General features: G+C 42.5%; 1 protein-coding gene across 1 annotated transcript in view; it reads right to left on the bottom strand.

Moving 5' to 3' along the window:
• Positions 1 to 25,030, bottom strand: part of LOC121567312 (endothelin-converting enzyme 2) — a 74,932-nt gene that overhangs the window by 6,426 nt on the left and 43,476 nt on the right. The window contains exons 6-12 of the mRNA XM_045217476.1: positions 21,927 to 22,051; positions 19,038 to 19,184; positions 18,684 to 18,749; positions 14,496 to 14,684; positions 7,756 to 7,892; positions 1,032 to 1,152; positions 523 to 633 (exon numbers count right to left, since the gene is read on the bottom strand). Coding sequence (XP_045073411.1) covers positions 523 to 633; positions 1,032 to 1,152; positions 7,756 to 7,892; positions 14,496 to 14,684; positions 18,684 to 18,749; positions 19,038 to 19,184; positions 21,927 to 22,051 — 896 coding nt within the window. The remainder of the gene's footprint in view (positions 1 to 522; positions 634 to 1,031; positions 1,153 to 7,755; positions 7,893 to 14,495; positions 14,685 to 18,683; positions 18,750 to 19,037; positions 19,185 to 21,926; positions 22,052 to 25,030) is intronic.

Genomic DNA, 25,030 nt, shown 5'->3' with positions numbered 1-25,030 from the left:
CCTCCCAAATGATAATAAAAACCAAGAACACTTGCACACGTCTATTTCCAACCTTTATAAAACTGCCCATCCTTCCTCTGTGCCTCCTCTCTCTCCCCTTCCATGTCTCTCGCTTCTACTTGCCCCTCTTTTCTCTACCCAATAACAATCTCTCCATTTAATTTCCGTTTGTTTCTCTCCTTTATCCAGTCTCTACTCTCTCTATATTTGTCTCTCCCCTCCGCAGGACAGGGAACTATTACTAAATTAGTATTTAATTAATTGTAAACATTTATAATAATTTATAAGAAATATATAAACATTATAATCTGTACAATTCATAAGCATTTATAACATTATACAAAGTATTCGTAAACATTTATAAGCATTTAAAATAGCTTATTCATGAAAATTTGAATAATGTCTTATGATGACCTTTCATTAGGCCTACACATGGTAACCACTAGGGGACAGTCATGCATCATTCACGATGGTAAAACACTTGAATAGACGTAAATGAAGTTGTGCGCCTATTATACTCACAATCTCTTTGCTGTGTTTATCAAACGTCGCTTTGACAAAGAGTGCTCCCAGGGCGAAGCCGAGTGTGTCATCTGTGTTCCCAATGCAGGTCTGCCATCGAGGTGTGCAGGACTGAGCGAACACACACACACACACACAACCAAGATACGTTTCTCACCAGCTGTTTATTCTATACTTTTGGTTTTTGGAAAAGTGTGTGGCAGCACACATTCCTTGCTATGAGCCAAAACACAGTCTCACATAAAAATCACCAGGTCCAGTTACCCTGACACAGATTAAGCCTAGTCCAGGACTAAAAAGCATGCTCAACAGAGAATCTCCATTGAAATTCCTTTTTAGTCCAGGACTAGGCTTAATCTGTGTCCGGGAAACTGGCCCTAACAAGGTATTTCCTGAAGCAGGGTTATCCCTAGTGCACTACTTTTAACCAGAGCCATATGGGCCCTAGTCAAAAGTAGTGCACTACATAGGGAATAGGGTACCATTTAGGACTCAGAATAAAAACACACCTTCTTGGTTCCATACAGGCTCTCTAGCAGCTTGTCCTGGGCGTTCTCAAAGCGCTGGTCCAGACTGGACGCTCCTTTCTGCACCAGGTTCCAGATCATGTAGTTGTTGAGCAGGCTGAGAGACGTGGAGAGACAGGAGAGACAGGAGAGACAGGAAGAGACGGGAGGAAGAGGAAACATGAGGACAAGTGGGTGACAAGGATAAGAAAAGAAACAGCAACAGTCAATGGTTGGGGCAAAACTGGTTGCAGGGACGTCATTATGACGTATTCCATGATGTTATGGTCAGGACAGGTTGTATATTGGTTGTATAAGGAATTTTGGTAACACTTTCTATGAAGTCCATTTGCATAATGCATTATACAGCAATATACATGTACTCATAATGCACTATGATAGAGTAATAATGCAGTATTTAGTTATAAAGTAGACACACATAAAGACTCATATAGACTCATATTTCTATATACCAATAGTATAAACATAATCACTTACAGCAAAGTGATTCAACATTTCTGGTCACTTTTTCCTCATTGATCATACAGCATTATAAGGACCATCAGTGTGATGTATTTCTAATGATTTTGTCAATGAGCAGCACATCCTTATTACTGCATCATATAATCTTTGTTGTGGTGTGTTATAGTATACTTATAAGCCACTATAAAGTCATCTTTGATTGCTTAAGGTGAAGTGATGAAATACCTAAGGCAGACAGATATAATACAATATAAACTATTACTATACAATTATAAAGTGGTCATTGTCTGCTTTCAGTAAAGTAAAACATTCTGCACATTTCATTGACACAACACAGTGGTCATAGAGTATGGCGCTAGCAATGCTAAGGTCAGGGCCGGTCCTTGCTGTTCTGCTGCCCTAGGCGAGACCAAAAATAGTCCCAGTAAGCAAAATGATGTTGAAAAGACGTCTCAAATACGTATTTTCCCGATGTTGAAGTTAGGTTTAATTTAGGTTCTGAATGAAAGGGGAAAAGGTATTTTCCGTATGTTTAAAATACATATTTTCCAGGACGTTAAAAAGGGGTATTTTCCGGACGTTGAAATATACATATTCAGGTTCATATTCAGTTCTGAATGAAAGTTGAAAATACTTATTTTCCGGATGTTGAAAATACGTATTTTCTAGACGTTGAAAATATAGTATGTATTTTCCGGTTGTTGAAATCAGGCTAATTTTTTGTTCTGAATGAAAGCTGAAAATAAGTAATGTATAGACGTCTACGTTTGGGCCAAATCAAGGCTGGTCCAGACCGGACAAAATCTGAACCAAACATAGATGTCTATGATTGGTCTATGTTTGGTTCAGATTTGGTCCGGACCAGACCAAAAAACAATGTCTGTGGATGTGGAAATCAAGACCTGTCCGGACTGCACCAAAAAAAAGATGTCAAAAAGGCATCGGCATAGGTCCGTGCTTACTGAGGTGTAGCCTACAGTGTTGCCTGAAATTGAATTTTATGAATGCCCATCTATGTGGTAAGCCTACCATTTGTAAAACACCAAAAAGATGTCCAGATCGGAAAGGACCAAAGAAATACGTCCATAAGACGTCGGCTTGTCTTTACTGGGGTGTAGCCTTCCATTTCGGCCCCAATGGAATTTTATGAATGCCCATACATGTGGTAGGCCCACACTTTGTAAAACAGGCCGTTGCATTGGCTTTATTAGTCCTTATTCCTGTGACTAATCAATTTGACTATTTAAACTCTGAATATCAGCTACCCAACTTTATCAGGAGTTATCGTGAGCCTATTTTCAATGTGTTTACACAATGGGAAATGCAGAAGAATTTTCTTTTTCGCTATGATCAGCTTATCAAAAATGTACAGATACAAACCTGATCAAACACTGATCATGACAATGGGGTGAAACTCCTGGACAACAGTTGTGATTGTCCATTCAATATTGTCCAATTTACTTTGACATCTCCTGTTTTTAGGATACTGTATGTTGTTTGTTAACATGAAAGGGCATTTTTTATTTGATTGAGCACCATTTAGGTTAGGCTATTTGATCAGAGAAAGCTGCATGATGTAAAAAGTGTCCATCTCATGACATTGTCATACATTTTATCTCCAGCCTGTAGGCTACAGAAAAGGCCACATTCTCTTTCTACCATATCCTATTTCTGCTACATGATTTATGTTAGATTATTTTTTTGACAAAATGTTGGTGAAGCGCCGCACCGATGCATCTCTCCAACAGCACCCTGGAGAGGTGCGCTGGGAATGGACAAGCAAAATACTTTGACAAAGTGGGCACTGCTTATCACAGGGCGGCATCAGCGCTCACCTAAGAAGCCCATATGCCACTGGTTCAGAGAAATTGTCATTGTTTTTGGGCAGAATTATGTGAGGTTTTATGTGTTGTTGTTGGAGGTGCGTCTTGGTCAGTTTAGTTCAGAAAATGCCGCCCTGTTCAATCTGCCGCCATAGGGGGCGCCTAATCCTGCCTAATGAGCGGGCCGGCCATGGCTAAGGTTATGGGTTTGATTCCCACTGGGACCATACAGTGCATTCGGAAAGTCCTCAGACCCTTTACTCAGTAGTTTGTTGAAGCACCTTTGGCAGTGATTACAGCCTCGAGTCTTCTTGGGTATAACGCTACAAGCTTAGCACACCTGTATTTGGGGAGTTTCTCCCATTCTTCTCTGCAGATCCTCTCAAGTCCGGGTTCTGTCTGGGCCACTCAAGAACATTCAGAAACTTGTCCCAGAGCCACTCCTGCGTTGTCTTGGCTGTGTGCTTAGGGTCGTTATCCTGTTGGAAGGTGAACCTTTGCCCCAGTCTGAGAGCAGGTTTTCATCAAGGATCTCTCTGTACTTTGCTCCGTTCATCTTTTCCTCGATCCTGACAAGTCTCCCAGTCCCTGCCGCTGAAAAACACCCCCACAGCATGATGCTGCCACCACCATTTTTCCCCGTAGGGATGGTGCCAGGTTTCCTCCAGACGAGACGCTTGGCATTCAGGCCAAAGAGTTCAATCTTGGTTTCATCAGACCAGAGAATCTTGTTTCTTATGGTCTGAGAGTCCTTTAGGTGCCTTTTGGCAAACTCCAAGCAGGCTGTCATGTGCCTTTTACTGAGGAGTGGCTTCCGTCTGGCTACTCTACCATAAAGGCCTGATTGGTGGAGTGCTGCAGAGATGGTTGTCCCCCTAGGAAGGTTGTCCCATCTCCACAGCGGAACTCTGGAGCTCTGTCAGAGTGGCCATCGGGTTCTTGGTCACCTCCCTGACCAAGGCCCTTCTCCCCCGATTCCCCAGTTTGGCCGGGCGGCCAGCTCTAGGAAGAGTTGGTGGTTCCAAACTTCTTCCATTTAAGAATGATAGAGGCCACTGTGCTCTTGGGGACCTTCAATGCTGCAGAAATGTTTTGGTAGCCTTCCCCAGATCTGTGCCTCGACACAATCCTGTCTCGGAGCTCTACGGACAATTCCTTTGACCTCATTGCTTGGTTTTTGCTCTGACATGCACTGTCAACTGTGGGACCTTATATAGACAGGTGTGTGCCTTTCCAAATCATGTCCAATCAATTGAATTTACCACAGGTGGACTCCAATCAAGTTGTAGAAACATCTCAAGGATGATCAATCGAAACAGGATGCACCGGAGCTCAATTTAGAGTCTCATAGGAAAGGGTTTGAATACTTATGTAAATAAGGTATTTCTGTTTTTTTGTTTTAATACATTTGCAAACATTTCTAAAAATCTGTTTTCGCTTTGTCATTATGGGGTATTGTGTGTAGAATTGTTTTTATTTAATCCATTTTAGAATAAGGCTGTAACGTAACAAAATGTGGAAAAAGGGAAGGGGTCTGAATACTTTCCGAACAAACTGTATATACTGTACTAAACATTTATGCACTTACTGTACTGTGAGTCGCTTTGGGTAAAAGCATCAGCTAAATGCTAAGTATATATTTTTAATTTCTTCTATATTATTAGAAATTATTGTACAATTCTGTCGCACAGGGCTTTGATCTTTTTGTGCCAAATTGCCAATTGTAAGATTTTGAGGCAATTTATGTTATGTTTTGCAACTTTTTAAATAAAGAAGAATGAGAATGAATGAAGAGCTTTGTCTTGTGTCATCATGAAATGTGCAGAAAGTGTCACTATCCTGAAAGCAGACAATGACACCTTTATAATTCTATAGTAACAGCTTATGGTGTATTATATCAGTCTGCCTTAGGCATTTCATCACTTTACCTAAAGCAATCAAATTTTATTTTATAGTGGCTTGTACAGTAAATATGCAATATCAGACCATAACAAAGATTATGATGCAGTAATAATGATGCTCATTGACAAAAACGTTAGAAATGCATCACACTGATGGTCATTTAAATGCTGTATGATCCTTGAGGAAAAAGTGACCAGCAATTATGAAGCACTATGTTGCTGTACATTATGTGTGTCTAACTACGCTAATACTGCATTTTTATTTTATTATGGTGCATTATTATTCTGTATAATGCATTATGCACATGGGCTTCATAGAAAGTGTTACCGTAACGGTAGTTAATGCCTTTTTAGCAAAAATATGTCTATCTGGTTGTAATGTGAATAACATACAGTGGAGAGAACAAGTATTTGATACACTGCCGATTTTGCAGGTTTTCCTACTTACAAAGCATGTAGAGGTCTGTAATTTTTTATCATAGGTACACTTCAACTGTGATAGACGGAATCTAAAACAAAACTCCAGAAAATCACATTGTATGATTTTTAAGTAATTAATTTGCATTTTATTGCATGATGTAAGTATTTGATCACCTACCAACCAGTAAGAATTCTGGCTGTCACAGACCTGTTAGTTTTTCTTTAAGAAGCCCTCCTGTTCTCCACTCATTACCTGTATTAACTGCACCTGTTTGAACTCGTTACCTGTATAAAAGACACCTGTCCACACACTCATTCAAACAGACTCCAACCTCTCCACAATGGCCAAGACCAGAGAGCTGTGTAAGGACATCAGGGATAAAATTGTGAGACCTGCACAAGGCTGGGATGGGCTACAGGACAATAGGCAAGCAGCTTGGTGATAAGGCAACAACTGTTGGTGCAATTATTAGAAAATGGAAGAAGTTCAAGATGACGGTCAATCACCATCGGTCTGGGGTTCCATGCAAGATCTCACCTCGTGGGGCATCAATGATCATGAGGAAGGTGAGGGATCAGCCCAGAACTACACGGCAGGACCTGGTCAATGACCTGAAGAGAGCTGGGACCACAGTCTCAAAGAAAACCATTAGTAAACACTACGCCGTCACGGATTAAAAATCCTGCAGCGCACGCAAGGTCCCCCTGCTCAAGCCAGCGCATGTCCAGGCCCGTCTGAAGTTTGCCAATGACCATCTGGATGATCCAGAGGAGGAATGGGAGAAGGTAATGTGGTCTGATGAGACAAAAATATAGCTGTTTGGTCTAAACTCCACTCGCCGTGTTTGGAGGAAGAAGAAGGATGAGTACAACCCCAAGAACACCATCCCAACCGTGAAGCATGGAGGTGGAAACATCATTCTTTGGGGGATGCTTTTTCTGCAAAGGGGACAGGACGACTGCACCGTATTGAGGGGAGGATGGATGGGGCCATGTATCGCGAGATCTTGGCCAACAACCTCCTTCCCTCAGTAAGAGCATTGAAGATGGGTCGTGGCTGGGTCTTCCAGCATGACAACGACCCAAAACACACAGCCAGGGCAACTAAGGAGTGGCTCCCGTAGAAGCATCTCAAGGTCCTGGAGTGGCCTAGCCAGTCTCCAGACCTGAACCCAATAGAAAATCTTTGGAGGGAGCTGAAAGTCCATATTGCGCAGCGACAGCCCCGAAACCTGAAGGATCTGGAGAAGGTCTGTATGGAGGAGTGGGCCAAAATCCCTGCTGCAGTGTGTGCAAACCTGGTCAAGACCTACAGGAAACATATGATCTCTGTAATTGCAAACAAAGGTTTCTGTACCAAATATTAAGTTCTGCTTTTCTGATGTATCAAAACTTATGTCATGCAATAAAATGCAATTAATTACTTAAAAATCATACAATGTGATTTTCTGGATTTTGTTTTAGATTCCGTCTCTCACAGTTGAAGTGTACCTATGATAAAAACTACAGACTTCTACATGCTTTGTAAGTAGGAAAACCTACAAAATCGGGCAGTGTATCAAATACTTGTTCTCCCCACTGTATATAAAAAATACATATTTCCATGACGTCTTGATCTTCTCATGAAAAAAGACCTCTTTACCTGGTTGTAAAAGAGACCACCTAATTGTAATCTGGTTATATGATGTCTTGTCAATCAGAAAACCAGTTTACAATCAGAAATTCACGTCATAAAGACGTGCCAAATGTTCCCAGGTTAGCGTTTTTTGTCATGAATCTTGTTCTGGAGGCAGCTCTGCAGAGTGGCCAGTTGCTGGCACAGCCACAAAGTCATTACATTTAATAAACAAATTAAACCTAACCTTGTGTAGCGGAAATCGCACAGTTCTGCCACCAGGACAAGACATGACAAAACACTGGTAAGTCAGGTCATGCGGTCAGGAAAAACCTCTGGCCCTTAATATGGTGCATGGCAGCCCATTCGGCTATGACACAATATGTTACGGTGGGCCTGAAGTATTTCCTGACCACGTGACCTAACCTGGCTGACAGGAGATAAGGGACGACCAGGTTGAGTTCGTCCCAGGTCTTACTCTGCGTTCGGTCTTGTTGATCAGGTCAGACACCTGCTGCAAGTACTCCTTGGCATATAGCACCACAGGCTCTGTGTCGTTCAGGTCCAGAGGGGACAGGGCAGAGGATAGGTAGTCCAGCCAGTCCACCGCCGGAGCCAGCAGCTGAGGGCGAGAGAGGTCAGAGGTCAGAGGTTTTTAGACATTTTCAGAACTCAAAAGTGGCCTCATGTCGAAAGGAGTCCGTGTCCCACATAACTTAATCTTTCCACATACAAAATTGGATCTATCTATCCAATTCATGAGGCATATTGTTGGATCCACACAACAGATCTCAACATTGTTTTGTTTTTGTAAGCTGTGGGAATTCCCTCCATATAGATGGTGGACTAACCACAATACCACCCAGGCAAGAACATTAGACTGCATTTCAGGTCTGAAACAGTCTGACAAACTTAGATCTTTTGTGTGATTTAGGCTATGTTCTGATTTTCTACACTTCTCCCGAAGTTTGCACTCATACACTCCCCCTCATGGATTTAAAAGGAATGGACTGGTGTAAGGAATATGGTGGAAAATTCCCTCCAGCCATGCTTGCTCCAATCCAATGATTTTAAATGCATTCGTGGGAGTGAACAAGTGCACACTTCTGGAGAAGGGTAGATAATCTGAATGCAACCTTGATATGTTACTGATATGATCCTATTACTTCAAACTAAACCAAATGATCCATCATATTGCAGTAGTCCCGTCTGGACTACTGCAACTCGCTGTTGGCTGGCCTCCCTGCCTGTGCCATTAAACCCCTACAACTCATCCAGAATGCCGCAGCCCGTCTGGTGTTCAACCTTCCCAAGTTCTCTCACGTCACCCCCCTCCTCCGCACACTCCACTGGCTTCCAGTTGAAGCTCGCATCCGCTACAAGACCATGGTGCTTGCCTATGGAGCAGTGAGGGGAACGGCACCTCTGTACCTTCAGGCTCTGATCAGTCCCTACACCCAAACGAGGGCATTGGCGTTCATCCACCTCTGGCCTGCTGGCTCCTTCCTCTGCGGAAGCATAGCTCCCGCTCAGCCCAGTCAAAACTGTTCGCTGCTCTGGCACCCCAATGGTGGAACAAGCTCCTCACGACGCCAGGACAGCGGAGTCACTCACCACCTTCCGGAGACATTTGAAACCCCACCTCTTTAAGGAATACCTGGGATAGGATAAAGTGTTCCTTCTAACCCCCCCAAATTGTAAAGTGGTTATCCCACTGGCTATAGGGTGAACGCACCAATTTGTGAGTCGCTTCTGGCTAAGAGCGTCTGCTAAATGACGTTAATGTGCCCTTGAGCAAGGCACTTAACCCTAATTGCTCCTGTAAGTCGCTCTGGATAAGAGCGTCTGCTAAATGACTAAAATGTAATGTAAATGTAAATATTTAGACACACACAGAGAGAGAGAGAGAGAGAGAGAGAGAGAGAGAGAGAGAGAGAGAGAGAGAGAGAGAGAGAGAGAGAGAGAGAGGGACAAAACAGTGAGAGAAGCCTGCAGCTGTAGAAGAACAGAGGCGACTAGCCCTCATATATTTGCGTTCCAGGTCACAGATGCAATCACAGCCGCCCTTTCCTGGAGGGTCTGTAGGGGTATTACAGTAAAATTCTCATCCCTCAGCCCCAGACCCCCATCCCACTGCTTTAATCCAGAGCGTGGGAGCCGAGCACAGAGCAGGGAGGGAGAGAGATGATGGGATCAAAAACAAGTCTGTTGTTTAGTTGTTTGGTCTTTAATGCACAAAATAAAGACTGTGACAGTTAGTACAGTACATACAGTATGACTACCTGTTACTTCTGGCAATCCTTATGATGCATTGTAACATGTTTAGGAATTAGTGTTGTCACGATACCAGAATTTTAACTTTGATACCGAAATACAGTGGGGAAAAATAGTATTTAGTCAGCCACCAATTGTGCAAGTTCTCCCACTTAAAAAGATGAGAGAGGCCTGTAATTTTCATCATAGGTACACGTCAACTATGACAGACAAATTGAGATTTTTTTTACAGAAAATCACATTGTAGGATTTTTAATTTATTTATTTGCAAATTATGGTGGAAAATAAGTATTTGGTCAATAACAAAAGTTTCTCAATACTTTGTTATATACCCTTTGTTGGCGATGACACAGGTCAAACGTTTTCTGTAAGTCTTCACAAGGTTTTCACACACTGTTGCTGGTATTTTGGCCCATTCCTCCATGCAGATCTCCTCTAGAGCAGTGATGTTTTGGGGCTGTCGCTGGGCAACACAGACTTTCAACTCCCCTCCAAAGATTTTCTATGGGGTTGAGATCTGGAGACTGGCTAGGCCACTCCAGGACCTTGAAATGCTTCTTACGAAGCCACTCCTTCGTTGCCCGGGCGGTGTGTTTGGGATCATTGTCATGCTGAAAGACCCAGCCACGTTTCATCTTCAATGCCCTTGCTGATGGAAGGAGGTTTTCACTCAAAATCTCACGTATACATGGCCCCATTTATTCTTTCCTTTACACGGATCAGTCGTCCTGGTCCCTTTGCAGAAAAAACAGGCCCCAAAGCATGATGTTTCCACCCCCATGCTTCACAGTAGGTATGGTGTTCTTTGGATGCAACTCAGCATTCTTTGTCCTCCAAACACGACGAGTTGAGTTTTTACCAAAAATATATTTTGGTTTCATCTGACCATATGACATTCTCCCAATCCTCTTCTGGATCATCCAAATGCACTCTAGCAAACTTCAGACGGGCCTGGACATGTACTGGCTTAAGCAGGGGGACACGTCTGGCACTGCAGGATTTGAGTCCCTGGCTGCGTAGTGTGCTACTGATGGTAGGCTTTGTTCCTTTGGGCCCAGCTCTCTGCAGGTCATTCACTAGGTCCCCCGTGTGGTTCTGGGATTTTTGCTCACCGTTCTTGTGATCATTTTGACCCCCACGGGGTGAGATCTTGCGTGGAGCCCCAGATCGAGGGAGATTATCAGTGGTCTTGTATGTCTTCCATTTCCTAATAATTGCTCCCACAGTTGATTTCTTCAAACCAAGCTGCTTACCTATTGCAGATTCAGTCTTCCCAGCCTTGTGCAGGTCTACAATTTTGTTTCTGGTGTCCTTTGACAGCTCTTTGGTCTTGGCCATAGTGGAGTTTGGAGTGTGACTGTTTGAGGTTGTGGACAGGTGTCTTTTATACTGATAACAAGTTCAAACAGGTGCCATTAATACAGGTAACGAGTGGAGGACAGAGGAGCCTCTTAAAGAAGAAGTTACAGGTCTGTGAGAGCCAGAAATCTTGCTTGTTTGTAGGTGACCAAATACTTATTTTCCACCATAATTTGCAAATAAATTCATAAAAAATCCTACAATGTGATTTTCTGGATTTTTTTTCCTCAATTTGTCTGTCATAGTTGACGTGTACCTATGATGAAAATTACAGGCCTCTCTCATCTTTTTAAGTGGGAGAACTTGCACAATTGGTGGCTGACTAAATACTTTTTTTCCCCACTGTATATTACCGCCACAACGGCAGTCACAAGTCATGACCGCCGTCAAATTCCACGTGACCGTAACGAAGCATCTCCAAAACTCTGTTCTTCTTTTGATGGTCATTAGTAGCCTACCAAACTTGCTAACAGCCAGTCGCTAATGGCCCGGTACTCAACGCTCTATTGTCTAATCACTCTGACATCAATGCAAATGCAATCGAAAATGAAATCAAACACTTCATGAGAACCCTGGCATTCAGAGTTTGAGCGGAATAGGATCACCTGTTGCGCAGCGAAAGCCAGCTTCTCATTGCTGGTTGATGCATGGAATGAAATAAGTGTTCCTATAAACCCATGTTGCCAACATTTCTATAGGTTATGCTATGCAATTATGTGAAAAAAATGAGTTTTTATGGCCTCTTTTAAAAAGAGGAGGATCCCATCAGCTTTCTATAGGCTAGGCCTACTATATTTATTTCTCAACTTTCCTAATATAAAGCACGTTGCCTACTTGGCTGGCATGAAAATGAACAGCGTGAAAAGCATCGTCCATTCGCTATTCAAGTGCATAAGGATGACATGTCTTTTTTACCCTGTCCCTGTTCCGATAGGTGCATGATAATGGCTCATTCTAAATAAAACATTATTCTACACATATAGCTGATGTAAAGACCAGATGAAATTGAGAATAGGCTGATGGGTGAGAATATTATCAAGTGCTTGTCAAATTATGAATGAGAGACTGATGAAGTGTGTGCAACCTGCGCAAGAAACAGAGCAGAGCGCATGCCTTTCATGCAACTTTTTTTCAAATCATCATTAGAGTTGCATCATGCAGGCTTAGAATGTATTAGAAATCAAAACATATGGCCTAAGTTTTGTATCACAACTAAAGTTGCGTAAAAAACTCTTAGGTTAACAATATAGGAGGACCTGTTTCAAATGATCACTTTGTTAACCGCTCAACACAGAATATCTGTACTGGAAAACATCAAAACAAGACTACAGGAACACAGCTTTGGATATTCAGCTATGTTAAATTGTATTCTTCTTACTATTAAATAATAGAAAATAATGCCACAGGAATTATAAGCAAATCTTGTCTACTAAATGAACTAGTGTAGCCCACAGCCATATGGCATAGCCAGATCAGGGCCTATAACATAAGGACGACTGAGAATATGCTATTCTGTTCTTCTGAAATAGGCTACATTTCTTCATATCATAATGTTTCTTTAGACCTGCCTTAAATAAAAAATAGATTTATTGTGATGGTGTGGGCTATATTAAATGGATTTATTAAAATGTAGATGTTCCAAAGGTCTGCATCAGTGGCTTGTAGGCTATGAGTGGAAGCCTGGAGATGCTAAATGTGTTTATGTTAATTAACGGTCAATTACCGTGAGACCGGCAGTTATTTGCATGACAGTTACCAGCTGACAAATTTTCATGACTGCCACAGCCCTAATACCAGATTTAGTATCACGATACTCGATACCAAAACGGTACCAACGCAACAAAAGAAAGCGGGGAGAAAGATATATATATAAAAATATTACCTATTTTTAAAACCTGTTATAAAGTTGGTTTTGAAGCATAAACTGCAATTTTGATATTATTTACTGATATTATGATTGTCTGCAAAGTAGTTAAAACCCTGTTAGTTCCACTTTAATTGTTACACAGAAATTGTTTGATATTGAGATAAAAACAGCTGCATTTGGGTCCACTTTTGAGGTCAGGGAAAAGTTTTTAGTGTAGTTACCCTTTAATTCAAGTGTGCGTGCACTCAGCACCGTTGTTTGATTATCGGTGTTTAGCGCACGTGATGGAGTTTCCAAATCATATGGCCACTGTACTGATACAAATAATTATTATTCTGCCAGATAGGCATAGGCTACTTTCTACTTCACTTTTAATTGAGAAGGTTTTTGGGAATACCTGAAGATGGTTATCGTTATCATCGCTAGTGGCTACACAAAGTGGTAGACATATGCGCACCGCACACTGACAGACAAGGGCATTCCAGTATGGTTGGCTCTTCAGAAAGTTGCAGGGAATACAATGCATTCTGTTAATGTCTTATGATAAACTTGGGCAAATACATCTTTCTAATAAGTTCAATACATTTAGTTGATTTTCAAACGTGAGGCACATTTGATAGAAGAACCGTTTCGGTTTAATGTGCAACACTAGTAAGGATAGGATCATAGTAGCTCCCATTCATTGACGGTATGTCTAGGTATTCCGGAGTTGTAGTAGAAAACGTTAGGGGCCCGTCATGTCATCATTAAAAGCTTTTCTCATCGATCACTTACTCCCCATTTAAGTTTTTTTTGCAACAGACAACGAAAATGTGCGTTTCTTATTGGACAAGTCCAGCTAGGCCTTCCCTGTTTTAATCCATTTGCTTCTGTTTGGTGCCTAATGTACATGACCCTGGAGCTTTAATGATCCAGTGTTTAGAACCATCAGAAACAGAACAAATTATCTACGACATTGCCATTCAAAGTCATGCCTCATCAACTCGACTGTGTTTGCAGGCTTAAGGTTAACAGAGAGATTACATTCAAATTTCAGTGGTATACACAATCTACCCATTACAACCCATTTCACTGATTCATCCCATCCTACAAATGCTTTCAATTCCTATGAAACAGAGAACCATCTCAACTGTCTCTCCATTCATTAATTATATCTCTGTTTGTTGATGAAAGGCTCCTCCATGTCCACCAACCACTAGCATTCCCTTCACCATCTCTCTGCAGTTCTGCTGCTGCCTTGGCGATAGAAAGGCTTAGCAACAGCTCTTGGCAACAGTCACCTTGGCAACCAGGGGACCATTCAAAAACAAAAAAAAGAGGACTGCAGGAGAGGCAGAGTAGAATAGTCCTCAGAGGATGGATAAAACACAGACAAAAGTGTGAAGGGGCTCAGGGTTTCAGAAGGCGGTAGTGAGTTGGTGTGGGAGAGGGTGCGAGAAAAAGCCATGCATGTTTTGACACTGTAATGGAGGCAGGAGAAAAAGTGGGAACAGACTGTAATTGATTAAGAGTAAACTCTGAGAGGCTTTTCAGCCTAATCCGATGGCATGGGTTTCTGATCCACTCAAAATCCACCTCACAAAAAATCCACATAAAATCCACCTCACATATGTACCTCTCTCTCGCCCTCTCTCTCTCATACATACTCACATCCAAGCAACTGCTTGCACATGGAAGCCCACATGTTCTCTCTGTAATTCCCCCACCCGACAGACGCCCACACACCTGCAGCTCGGCGATGGTGATCTTGTGGTAGATCTTCTCCTCGTCGCGACGTTCGTCCTGCGGTACAGTGATGTTGGCGAGCGCCGTTTCAAAGTCTAGGATCTGCTGCATCTGGCTCTTTGTGGAGTTTTTATCCCCCCCCAATAGCAGGCTCAGCTCCACCATGTAGTCCAGATACGCCTTCAACACCTGGGAGGGGATACAGGATAAGCTCAGGGTCGTGTTCAGTCGCCACCAAATGGAAGACAACGGTGCGAAACAGAGTGAAACGGGGAGGTACAATCTGAACTTTCGTTTTTCATTGCAAACCCTCCACCTGGATTTTGTGCTAGGCCTGCTCTAATTAGTGTTAACCAGTGGAGGCTCCAGTGGATGACCATCCTCCTCAGTGAATTTAATAAAACAACTAATATTGAAACATTAAAAAAAGTTATCATTTTCAGATAAAACTATACTAAATATATTAATGTTACCAAATAATTGATTAAAACACACTGATTTGCAATGAATGTCTACAGTAGCCTCAGCAGAACTCTGTAGGGTAGCACCATGGTGTAGCCGGAGGACAGCTAGCTTATGTCCTCCTCTGGGTACATTGACTTCAATACAAAACCTAGGAGGCTCATGGTTCTCACCCCCTTCCATAGACTTACACAGTAATTATGACATCTTCCGGAGGACTTCCACCCTCTCAGAGCTCTTGCAGCATGAACTGACATGTTGTCCACCCAATCAAAGGATCAGAGAAATGAATCGAGTACTGAAAGCATAAGCTACAGCTAGCTAGCACTGCAGTGCATAAAATGTGGTGAGTAGTTGGCTCAAAGAGAGAGAAAGACAATAGTTGAACAGTTTTGAACAAAGAGAGCGCTCTATATTTCATAGTATTATTATTTTTTTCACTTACTTAGCTAATGTAAAATGTAGCTAGCTAGTTTAGCCTACTTAAACACCCAGCTCAAACAGAGAAGGATGCTATGTTAGCTAGCTGGCTATGGCTATCCAACACTGGAACTATTCCAAGTCAAGGTAAGCTTTTGGTTGTATAAAGTTATTGCCACCGGGGCCCGCCGATGTAACTGCTAAACTGCTTGCTGCTGACTACTCTGTACTGTATGATTGAAGTGGGTTTACTATCGCGTTAGTTCTATTAGCTATGTTAACTATGAAGTGACAATGATGTAGGCTGTGTGTAGCAGTTAGCGGTCATGATATTAAGGTTTGGCTTGGAAAGGTATTTTTGCCTGGTCACAGACAGCTGATGTGTTGTGCACTGAAGTCCACAAGCAAAGGGAAAAGGTGAGATGAGAGCACGTAGATACAGTGGCAAGAAAAGGTATGTGAACCCTTTGTAATTACCTGGATTTCTGCATAAAGTGGTCATAAAATCTGATCTGATCTTCATCTAAGTCACAACAATAGACACAAACAGTCTGCTTAAACGAATAACACACAATTATACGTTGTCATGTCTTTATTGAACACATCGTGTAAACATTCACAGTGCAGGGTGGGAAAAGTATGTGAACCCTTGGATTTAATAACTGATTGACCCTCCTTTGGCAGCAATAACCTCAACCAAACATTTTCTGTAGTTGCAGATCAGACCTGCACAACGAGGTCAGGACTCTGACTGGGCCACTCCAGAAGGCGTATTTTCTTCTGTTGAAGCCATTCTGTTGTTGATTTACTTCTGTTTTTTGGGTCGTTGTCCTGTTGCATCACCCAACTTCTGTTGAGCTTCAATTGGCAGACAGCCTTACATTCTCCTGCAAAATGTCTTGATAAACTTGGGAATTCATTTTTCCGTCGATGATAGCAAGCTGTCGAGGCCCTGAGGCAGCAAAGCAGCCCCAAATCATGATGCTCCCTCCACCATACTTTACAGTTGGGATGAGGTTTTGATGTTGGTGTGCTGTGCCTTTTTTTCTCCACACAGTGTTGTGTGTTCCTTCCAAACAACTCAACTTTGGTTTAATCTGTCCACAGAATATTTTGCCAGTAGCGCTAGAACATCCAGGTGCTCTTTTGCGAACTTCAGACGTGCAGCAATAGGTTTTTTTGGACAGCAGAGGCTTCTTCCGTGGTGTCCTCCCATGAACAGCATTCTTGTTTTGCATTTTACGTATCGTAGACTCGTCAACAGAGATATTAGCATGTTCCAGAGATTTCTGTAAGTCTTTAGCTGACACTCTAGGATTCTCTTAACCTCATTGAGCATTCTGCGCTGTGCTCTTGCAGTCATCTTTGCCGGACGGCCACTCATAGGGAGAGCAGCAACATGCTGAACTTTCTCCATTTATAGACAATTTGTCTTACCTTGGACTGATGAACATCAAGGCTTTTAGAGATACTTTTGTAACCCTTTCCAGCTTTATGCAAGTCAACCAATCCTAATCTTAGGTCTTTTGAGATCTCTTTTGTTCGAGGCATGGTTCGCATCAGGCAATGCTTCTTGTGAATAGCAAACTCAAATTTTGTGAGTGTTTTTTTATAGGGCAGGGCAGCTCTAACCAACATCTCCAATCTCGTCTCATTGATTGGACTCCAGGTTAGCTGACTCCTGACTCCAATTAGCTTTTGGAGAAGTCATTAGCCTAGGGGTTCACATACTTATTCCAACCTACACTGTGAATGTTGAAATTATGTATTCAATATAGACAAGAAAAATACCATAATTTGTGTGTTATTAGTTTAAGCAGACTGTGTGTGTCTATTGTTGTGACTTAGATGAAGATCAGATCAGATTTTATGACCAATCTATTCAAAGATCCAGGTAATCCCAAAGGGTTCACATTCTTTTTTTTGCCACTGTAGATGCAAAAAGGAATTATATATACAATGAGCTGTTTGTATGTGTCTGGTATGAAAGTGAACTGTGTTTGCGTGTGATCAGGGGTGTATTCATTGCGCCGATTGTGTTGAATTTTTTTTCTTAAAGCAAACGGAACGAAACAGGGATAAACATACCTGAATTTGTCCAATAGAAACTCTCGTTTGCAACTGTTGGACTAATGATTACACCCTAGATCAGCTAGTTGCAGGCAAGAGTGTGCAAGGCGGTATTGAATGTGCCACTGTCTTTCATCTTGATTAAACCTATTGATGTTACATTGAGCTTGGTGAATTGAATATGAATGACAGTCATCCAAAATGCTGTAATAGAAATAAGGCCATGTTCATTAAAACAAATCTTAAACATCACCGACCGCCACTGGTGTTATCACACCTGATTCTAATCAGCTGCTCCTTAGGATCTTGATTAGCTGAATCAGGAGTGTCATAGTAGGGCTGCACATCTAGTTGGTCTCCAGGAGGAGGGTTGCCCCCCCCTGGGATAGTCTGCAGACTAGAGTAGGGCCAGGAGTTTTTCTTGACCACATGACCTGATCAGAAAAAAACTCTGGCTACAGTGACTATAATATAAGGCCCAGAGTTTTTCCTGGTGAAACACCATTTGTTAGTCAAAACTCCTGGCTCTACTCTGGTGTGGTACAGTCACAAGAGAATGAGAGCATTCAAATTGAAACGCCTGCTGCTGGCTTCATTTTCTGTGGAAGGTTCCAGTCTTTCTAGTTCGTTGTACAGTTAAGCTAAAATATGCTGGGTATGTGTCAGAGAGATTTGTGACAGGCTATAGGGAGGGGAAAGTAGAATGGAACAACGTTTAGATAAACAGATAATGGATGACCCCCTCCACAGAAGCCTGTGCAGATACATCAGGAGGGGAAGCCGCCATCTTCTGCAGACAGTACATGTATGACGACATGATGATATTGTGATGTTGTGAAGATGTAATGATGTTGTGAAGCTTGAAATGCCGAACGAAATTCCTAAGTTTGGGATAATAAAGGTGTTGTAGTCTACAGTAATCATAGGCGGTTGGTGGCACCTTAATTGGGGAGGACAAGCTCATAGTAATAGCTGGAACGGAATCCATGGAATGGTATCCAACACATCAAACACATGGTTTCCATGTGTTTGATGCCATTCCATTTACTCCATTCCAGCCATTATTATGAGCCGTCCTCCCCTCAGCAGCCTCCTGTGACAGTAATATACTGTATTTTAATTTATTATGGTACCTCATGTTGACAGCCATAGGTAGGAAAAGACCCCACATGTACTGGCTGGCCCCCACCCACCCACCTCACCCCCCACCCCTCCAGCCACCTGAAATTGACTCACCTTCTCATTGGCTGTCTTGTTGAGGTAATAGTCCCGCGAGGGGAGGAACAGCCCCGATTGGTCCACCTGGCGGAAATGCATCAACAGGTGAGCAAACACACTAATCTTAAGGGAGAATTCATTGCAGTGTGCAGAGTCCATTCACTCTCATGTTCGGCACCTGTTATTATATAAAAGCTTAAATGTGTGTGTGTGCTTGTGAATGTGTACGTGTGCACGTGCATGCGTACGTCTGTCTATGTGTTCCTACGTGTGTGGGTCTGTCTGTGTCTATGCATGCATGCCTATGTGTTTGTGTGTGTGTGCTAGTACATGTATTTTCATTTAGAAAGACCCAGAGCCAGAGCAGCTGACCTGGATGACGTTGCTGTTGGAATTCTTGGGGTCCACGCTGACTCCGATGGTGAAGAAGGGCTGGGCACGATAGGGGCCCGAAACTGTCTTCAGCACCTCCATGAAGTTGTCCTTCTCCCAGAGCCCTGTGATGTTCCAGCCCCCTGTCTGCAAACACACACACACACACACACACACACACACACACACACAAACACACACACAGACAAAACAGAGGGATGACAAGCTCAGAGACACAGAGATAAATCTATGTTTTTTTTATTGGTATAAGATGAAGTTGCCCCTAGATGCTGTTGTTGGGTCAGTTTTGCATTTTTCCCCACTAATGTTTAAGGTCAGGATTGGGGAGGGGTTGCTGATCCTAGATCTATACCTAGGGAAAACTTCACCCCAGAGCATTTTTGATTTATCTCTATAGTATAATCAGAGCATTTTCTTCCAATTAATGGCTCAATTTTAATCATTTTATTAATTTGCACATTAAAGACAAAACAACGTGACACCTCCAGGAACACACACACATATTAAAATCGGATATTCAGATAAATGGTGTCTTGTCACAGGATGTGAGTAAGAGGACAGGGTGTGGTTTTTTCAAGGCCCATCCTAAGCAGAGTTACGGTTATCTGGAACAAGGCCATGATGACGCAGTAGCACAAGACTGGAGAAGTGAAAAGGTCTGGGAGTGTGCCAGCCCAGCTATTTCTTCAAATAATAACTGACAAACAGACATGGATTGATGGATGGGATGGATTGCTGCTAACCGTACACATGCAGGCACACAGGCAAGGAGGCACACACACACACACACACACGCACACACACACACACACACACACACATCAATCACGCCCAGTCCTATTTCTACAACTTGTGTCCTTAAATTTCCCATCTCCCTCAAACTTGCCACCTGGTATAAATAAGACAGGAGACAGACGAGCCGGTACATCAAGCTGCTTCTCAGCAGCCAGTCAATCCATCACTTCAGTTCTCATCAATAGGCAGATTAGAAAGGGGACAGTGAACTTGCAGCTATTTCATTCTTTATTCCTTTCTTCTTTAAAAAAAAAAAAAATCCAGACACATTTTAATAAAATGAAAGACAGTATAGAAGGAGGGAAGTGAAGAGCGGGTTTGTGACAAAGTAGTAGTGGGTCCGAGATTCAAACCCATGCGGTCAAGAGCATAATGTGTTGATGGTCAAAAAATATGGGGGATGTTTTAATTATATTGAATCCTTCAAGTAGTGCTGAGCGATTAGTGCTTTTTGAGGTCGGTTCAGTTTCGGTTAGATTATTACAAAATGACCACAGTTTTCGATTTTGGTTTAGAATTTTTTTTTTTACATGATTTTAGAGCTTTTTAATGACAATTCCAAAGTCAAAAATAGTGAACATTCAATTGCCAAAACATTGAAAATATTCCTTAAAGTTATCATCTCATCTCTGCTCAGGCAGTAGCCAAACAGACAGACAACATTAGATCTGTGCTCCCCATACTGTACTTTCATTAGTCATCATATTTACCTAGGCTAGCCTGCCTAAGCATGCTGCAGAGTTTTGACAATCATTTGACTAGTTCTTCAAAGTATACTGAACAAAAACATAAATGCAACATGCAACAATTTCAACAATTTTAATGAGTTACAGTTAATATAAGGAAATCAGTAAATTGAAATAAATTAATTAGGCCCTAATCTATGGATTTCACATGACTGGGCAGGGGCGCTACCATGCGTGAGCCTGGGAGGGCATAGGCCCACCCACTTGGGAGCTAGGCCCACCCACTGGGGAGCCAGGACCAGCCAATCAGAATAGCCTTTTTCCCACAAAAGGGAAAAAGTATTTATTACAGACAGAAATACTCCTCAGTTTCATCAGCTGTCTGGGTGGCTGGTCTCAGATGATCCCGCAGGTGAAGAAGCCGGATGTGGAGGTCCGGGGCTGGCATGGTTACACGTGGTCTGCGGTTGTGAGGCCGGTTGGACTTACTGCCATATTCTCTAAAATGACGTTGGTATAGAAATTAATATTCAAATCTCTGGCAACAGCTCTGGTGGACATTCCTGCAGTCAGCATGCCAATTGCACGCTCCCTCAAAACTTGAGACATCTGTGGAATTGTGTTCTGTGACAAAAGCTCATTTTAGAGTGGCCTTTTATTGTCCCCAGCACAAGGTGCACCTGTGCAATGATCATGCTGTTTAATCAGCTTCTTGATATACCACACATGTCAGGTGGATGGATTATGTTGGCAAAGGAGAAATTCTCACTAATAGGAATGTAAACAAATTTGTTCGCTGTTGGCGGTAGGTGCACTTGATTCAGCAACCACATTGGGGGTGTCTTGCTAATTGCCTATAATTTCCAGCTGTTGTCTATTCCATTTGCACAACAGCATGTGAAATGTATTGCCAATCAGTGTTGCTTCCTAAGTGGACAGTTTGATTTCACAGAAGTGTGATTGACTTGGAGTTACATTGTGTTGTTTAAGTGTTCCCTTAATTTTTTTCAGCAGTGTGTATATTATGCTCACTTAGCTGTGCCTCACAAGTAGTACAACAGATTATCTATTACCAGTGTGATCATATACAGTACCACATTTATTAAAATATAATTTCAAAATGCAATGAAAAACAATATTGCTACAGAAACCTCAATGCTACAGAACTGTTTTTAATTGATTAATGTTGCATAGGCTTGCATTTTGACTCAGAAAGTGATCTCGTATCAGAAAAGGTTGGTGACCACTGGCCTAGAGGGAGTTTCCATATACCAGCCATTCCCTTTCAAATCCTTGAAGGATACACACTTTGGGAGAAAGGAGAGATTATTGGGATGCAACCTGTGTGTGTGTGTGTGAAGGGGGCGGGTTCTGAAGCAAAGCTGACCTTTGCGATGAGGTCAATGAGGGGCGTGGCTCCCAGCTCCTCTATGTGCTGCTCGTTGAGACAGGACAGGTAGTAGAACTGGGTCTTCCTCTCGGCGTCGCTGCTGGAGTTGAACGTGCCGTTCTCTAAAGAAGGAGAGAAAAAGAGTGGGAGGGAGAAGAGGAGAAGATGGATGAGGAGGTGAACAGAAGCTAATGTGATTGTGTGAGGCAGAGACAAGACCTGTCATTTCCTTCAATATACACTGTAAAAAAAATCTAGTTGATTAAATTATTCATTATTTAGTAACTGGTTCCACAGCCTTGTTAAGTACTAAACGTTTCAGTCAAAGTGTTACCTGAACTTAAAATGTTTAGTTGGCCCAAACTTAGCTCCAACTTGAGAAAACTTCGGCAAAAATGTGCACAGTGCTTTTAAAATACAATGTTTTCAATATACATATTTGCCATACACTATATATGCAAAAGTATGTGGACACTCCTTTAAATGAGTGGATTCGGCTATTTTAGCCACATCCGCTGCTGACAGGTGTATAAAATCGAGCACACAGCCATGCAATCTCCATAGATAAACATTTTCAGTAGAATGGCCCGTACTGAAGAGCTCAGTGACTTTCAATGTGGCACCGTCATAGGATGCCACCATTCCAACAAGTCAGTTAGTCAAGTTTCTGCCCTGCTAGAGCTGCCCTGGTCAACTGTAAGTGCTGTTATTTGAAGTGAAAACTTCTAGGAACAACATGGCTCAGCCGCGAAGTGGTAGGCTACATAAGCTCACAGAACGGGCCTACCGAGTGCTGAAGCGCGTAGCGCGTAAAAATCGTCTGTCCTCGGTTGCAACACTCACTACCGAGTTCCAAACTGCCTCTGGAAGCAACGTCAGTACAAGAACTGCTCGTCAGGAGCTTCATGAAATGGGTTTCCATGGACGAGCAGCCGCACACAAGCCTAAGATCACCATGCGCAATGCCAAGCGTCGGCTGGATTGGTGTAAAGCCATTGGACTCTGGAGCAGTGGAAACCATCTTCACCATCTGGCAATCCAACTGACAAATCTGGGTTTGGCGGATGCCAGGAGAACACTACCTGCCAGAAGGCATACTGCCAACTGTAAAGTTTGGTGTAGGAGGAATAATGGTCTGGGGCTGTTTTTCATGGTTCGGGCTAGGCCCATTAGTTCCAGTGAAGAGACATCTTAACCAGTGGAGGCTCCTCAGAGGAGGAAGGGGAGGACCATCCTCCTCAGTGAATTTCATTGAAATGTAAATTGTAAAACATTTTTAAAAAGTTATCCTTTTTAGATAAAACTATACTAAATATAATAATGTCACCAAATAACTGATTTTTGCAAAGAAGGTCTACAGTTGCCTCAACAGCACTCTGTAGGGTAGCACCATTGTGTAGACGGAGGACAGCTAACTTCTGTCCTCCTCTGGGTACATTGACTTCATTACTAAAACCTATGAGGCTCATGGTTCTCACCCCCTTCCATAGACTTACACAGTAATTATGACAACTTCCGGAGGATGTCCTTCAGCCTATCAGAGCTCTTGCAGCATGAACTGACGTATTATCCACCCAATCAAATCAGATAATTAATCTAGTACTGAAAGCATAAGCTACAGCTAGCTAGCACTGCAGTGTATACAATGTGGTGAGTAGTTGACTCAAAGAGAGAGAGAAAGACAATAGTTGAACAGTTTTGAACAAATTAATTTCTTCCAAAATGAAGGAGAAGCAAGAGAGAAATAGAGAAAGAGAGATTGTCATTTTTTCCCACTTTCAGTTTCACTTACTTAGCTAGCAAATGCAGCTAGCTAGTTTAGCCTAGTCAAACACCCTGCTCAAACAGAGGGATGCTATGTTAGCTAGCTGGCTATGACTTTCCAACACAACACTGGAACTCTTCCAAGTCAAGGTAAGCTTTTGGTATTACTAATTTATTGCCACCGGGGCCCGCCGGTGTAAATGCTTACTGACTGTACACAGTAACGTTACAGCATGATTGTAGCAGGTTTACTAACGTGTTAGTTCTATTAGCTATGCTGACTATGACGTTACTTTAGCTAATATGGTGACAACGATGTAGGCTGTGTGTGGCGGATTGGCTTGGAAAGGTTTTTTCACCTGGTCACATACAGCTGATGTGTTGTGCATTGAAGTCCACAAGCGAAGGGAAGAGGTGAGAGGAGCAGAGATGCGAGAAGGAATACAACGTGGCTGCTCTGAAAGTGAACGGTCTGTCACCACAAATTTGTCTCTCGACCTGTGTGCACCTACGTTGTAAACTTTCATTCATAGGCTAGGTTGTGGCAACCTCATGATGGGTATAGGGAACATTTGAGTATCATGTAGTAGCCTAAACCTATCGCTGTTACATTGAACTGGGTGAATGGAATATGAATGAGAGTCATCCAATATGCTGTAATACAAATAAGGCCATGCTCATGAAAACAAATCCTCCTCCCTCATCTTAAACGGCACTGACCGCCACTGATCTTAACGCTACAGCATACAATGAAATTCTAGATGATTCCGTGCTTCCAACTTTGTGGCAACAGTTTGGGGAAGGCCCTTTCCTGTTTCAGCATGACAAAGTGCACACAGTGAAGTCCATACAGAAATGGTTTGCCGAGATGTGTGTGGAAGAACTTGACTGGCCTGCACAGAGCCCTGACCTCAACCCCATGGAACACCTTTGGGATGAATTGGAACGCCGACTGCGAGAAGCCAGGCCAAATCGCCCAACATCAGTGCCCGACCTCACTAATGATCTTGTGGCTGAATGGAAGCAAGTCTCCGCAGCAATGTTCCAACATCTAGTGGAAAGCCTTCCCAGAAGAGTAGAGGCTATTATAGCAGCAAAGGGGAGACCAACTCCATATTAATGCCCATGATTTTGGAATGAGGTGTCCATATACTTTTGTTCATGTAGTGTATGTTGTCATACCAGATGACATTGTGCATGCTCATTTATACAATAATTATTATTCAACATGTCCTTATCTGGGATTTTAACTAACAACCTCTTGGTTCAAAGCATTCCGATCTTCCTGCTATGCCACCATGTCTATGTCAGTTATCAGTTAATCTGACTATTCTCTC

This window comes from Coregonus clupeaformis, chromosome 6 (genome assembly GCF_020615455.1).
Source record: "Coregonus clupeaformis isolate EN_2021a chromosome 6, ASM2061545v1, whole genome shotgun sequence".
Taxonomy (NCBI): Eukaryota; Metazoa; Chordata; class Actinopteri; order Salmoniformes; family Salmonidae; genus Coregonus; species Coregonus clupeaformis.
Note: the sequence above shows the minus strand (reverse complement) of the source record. Positions and strands in the feature narration are given on the sequence as shown.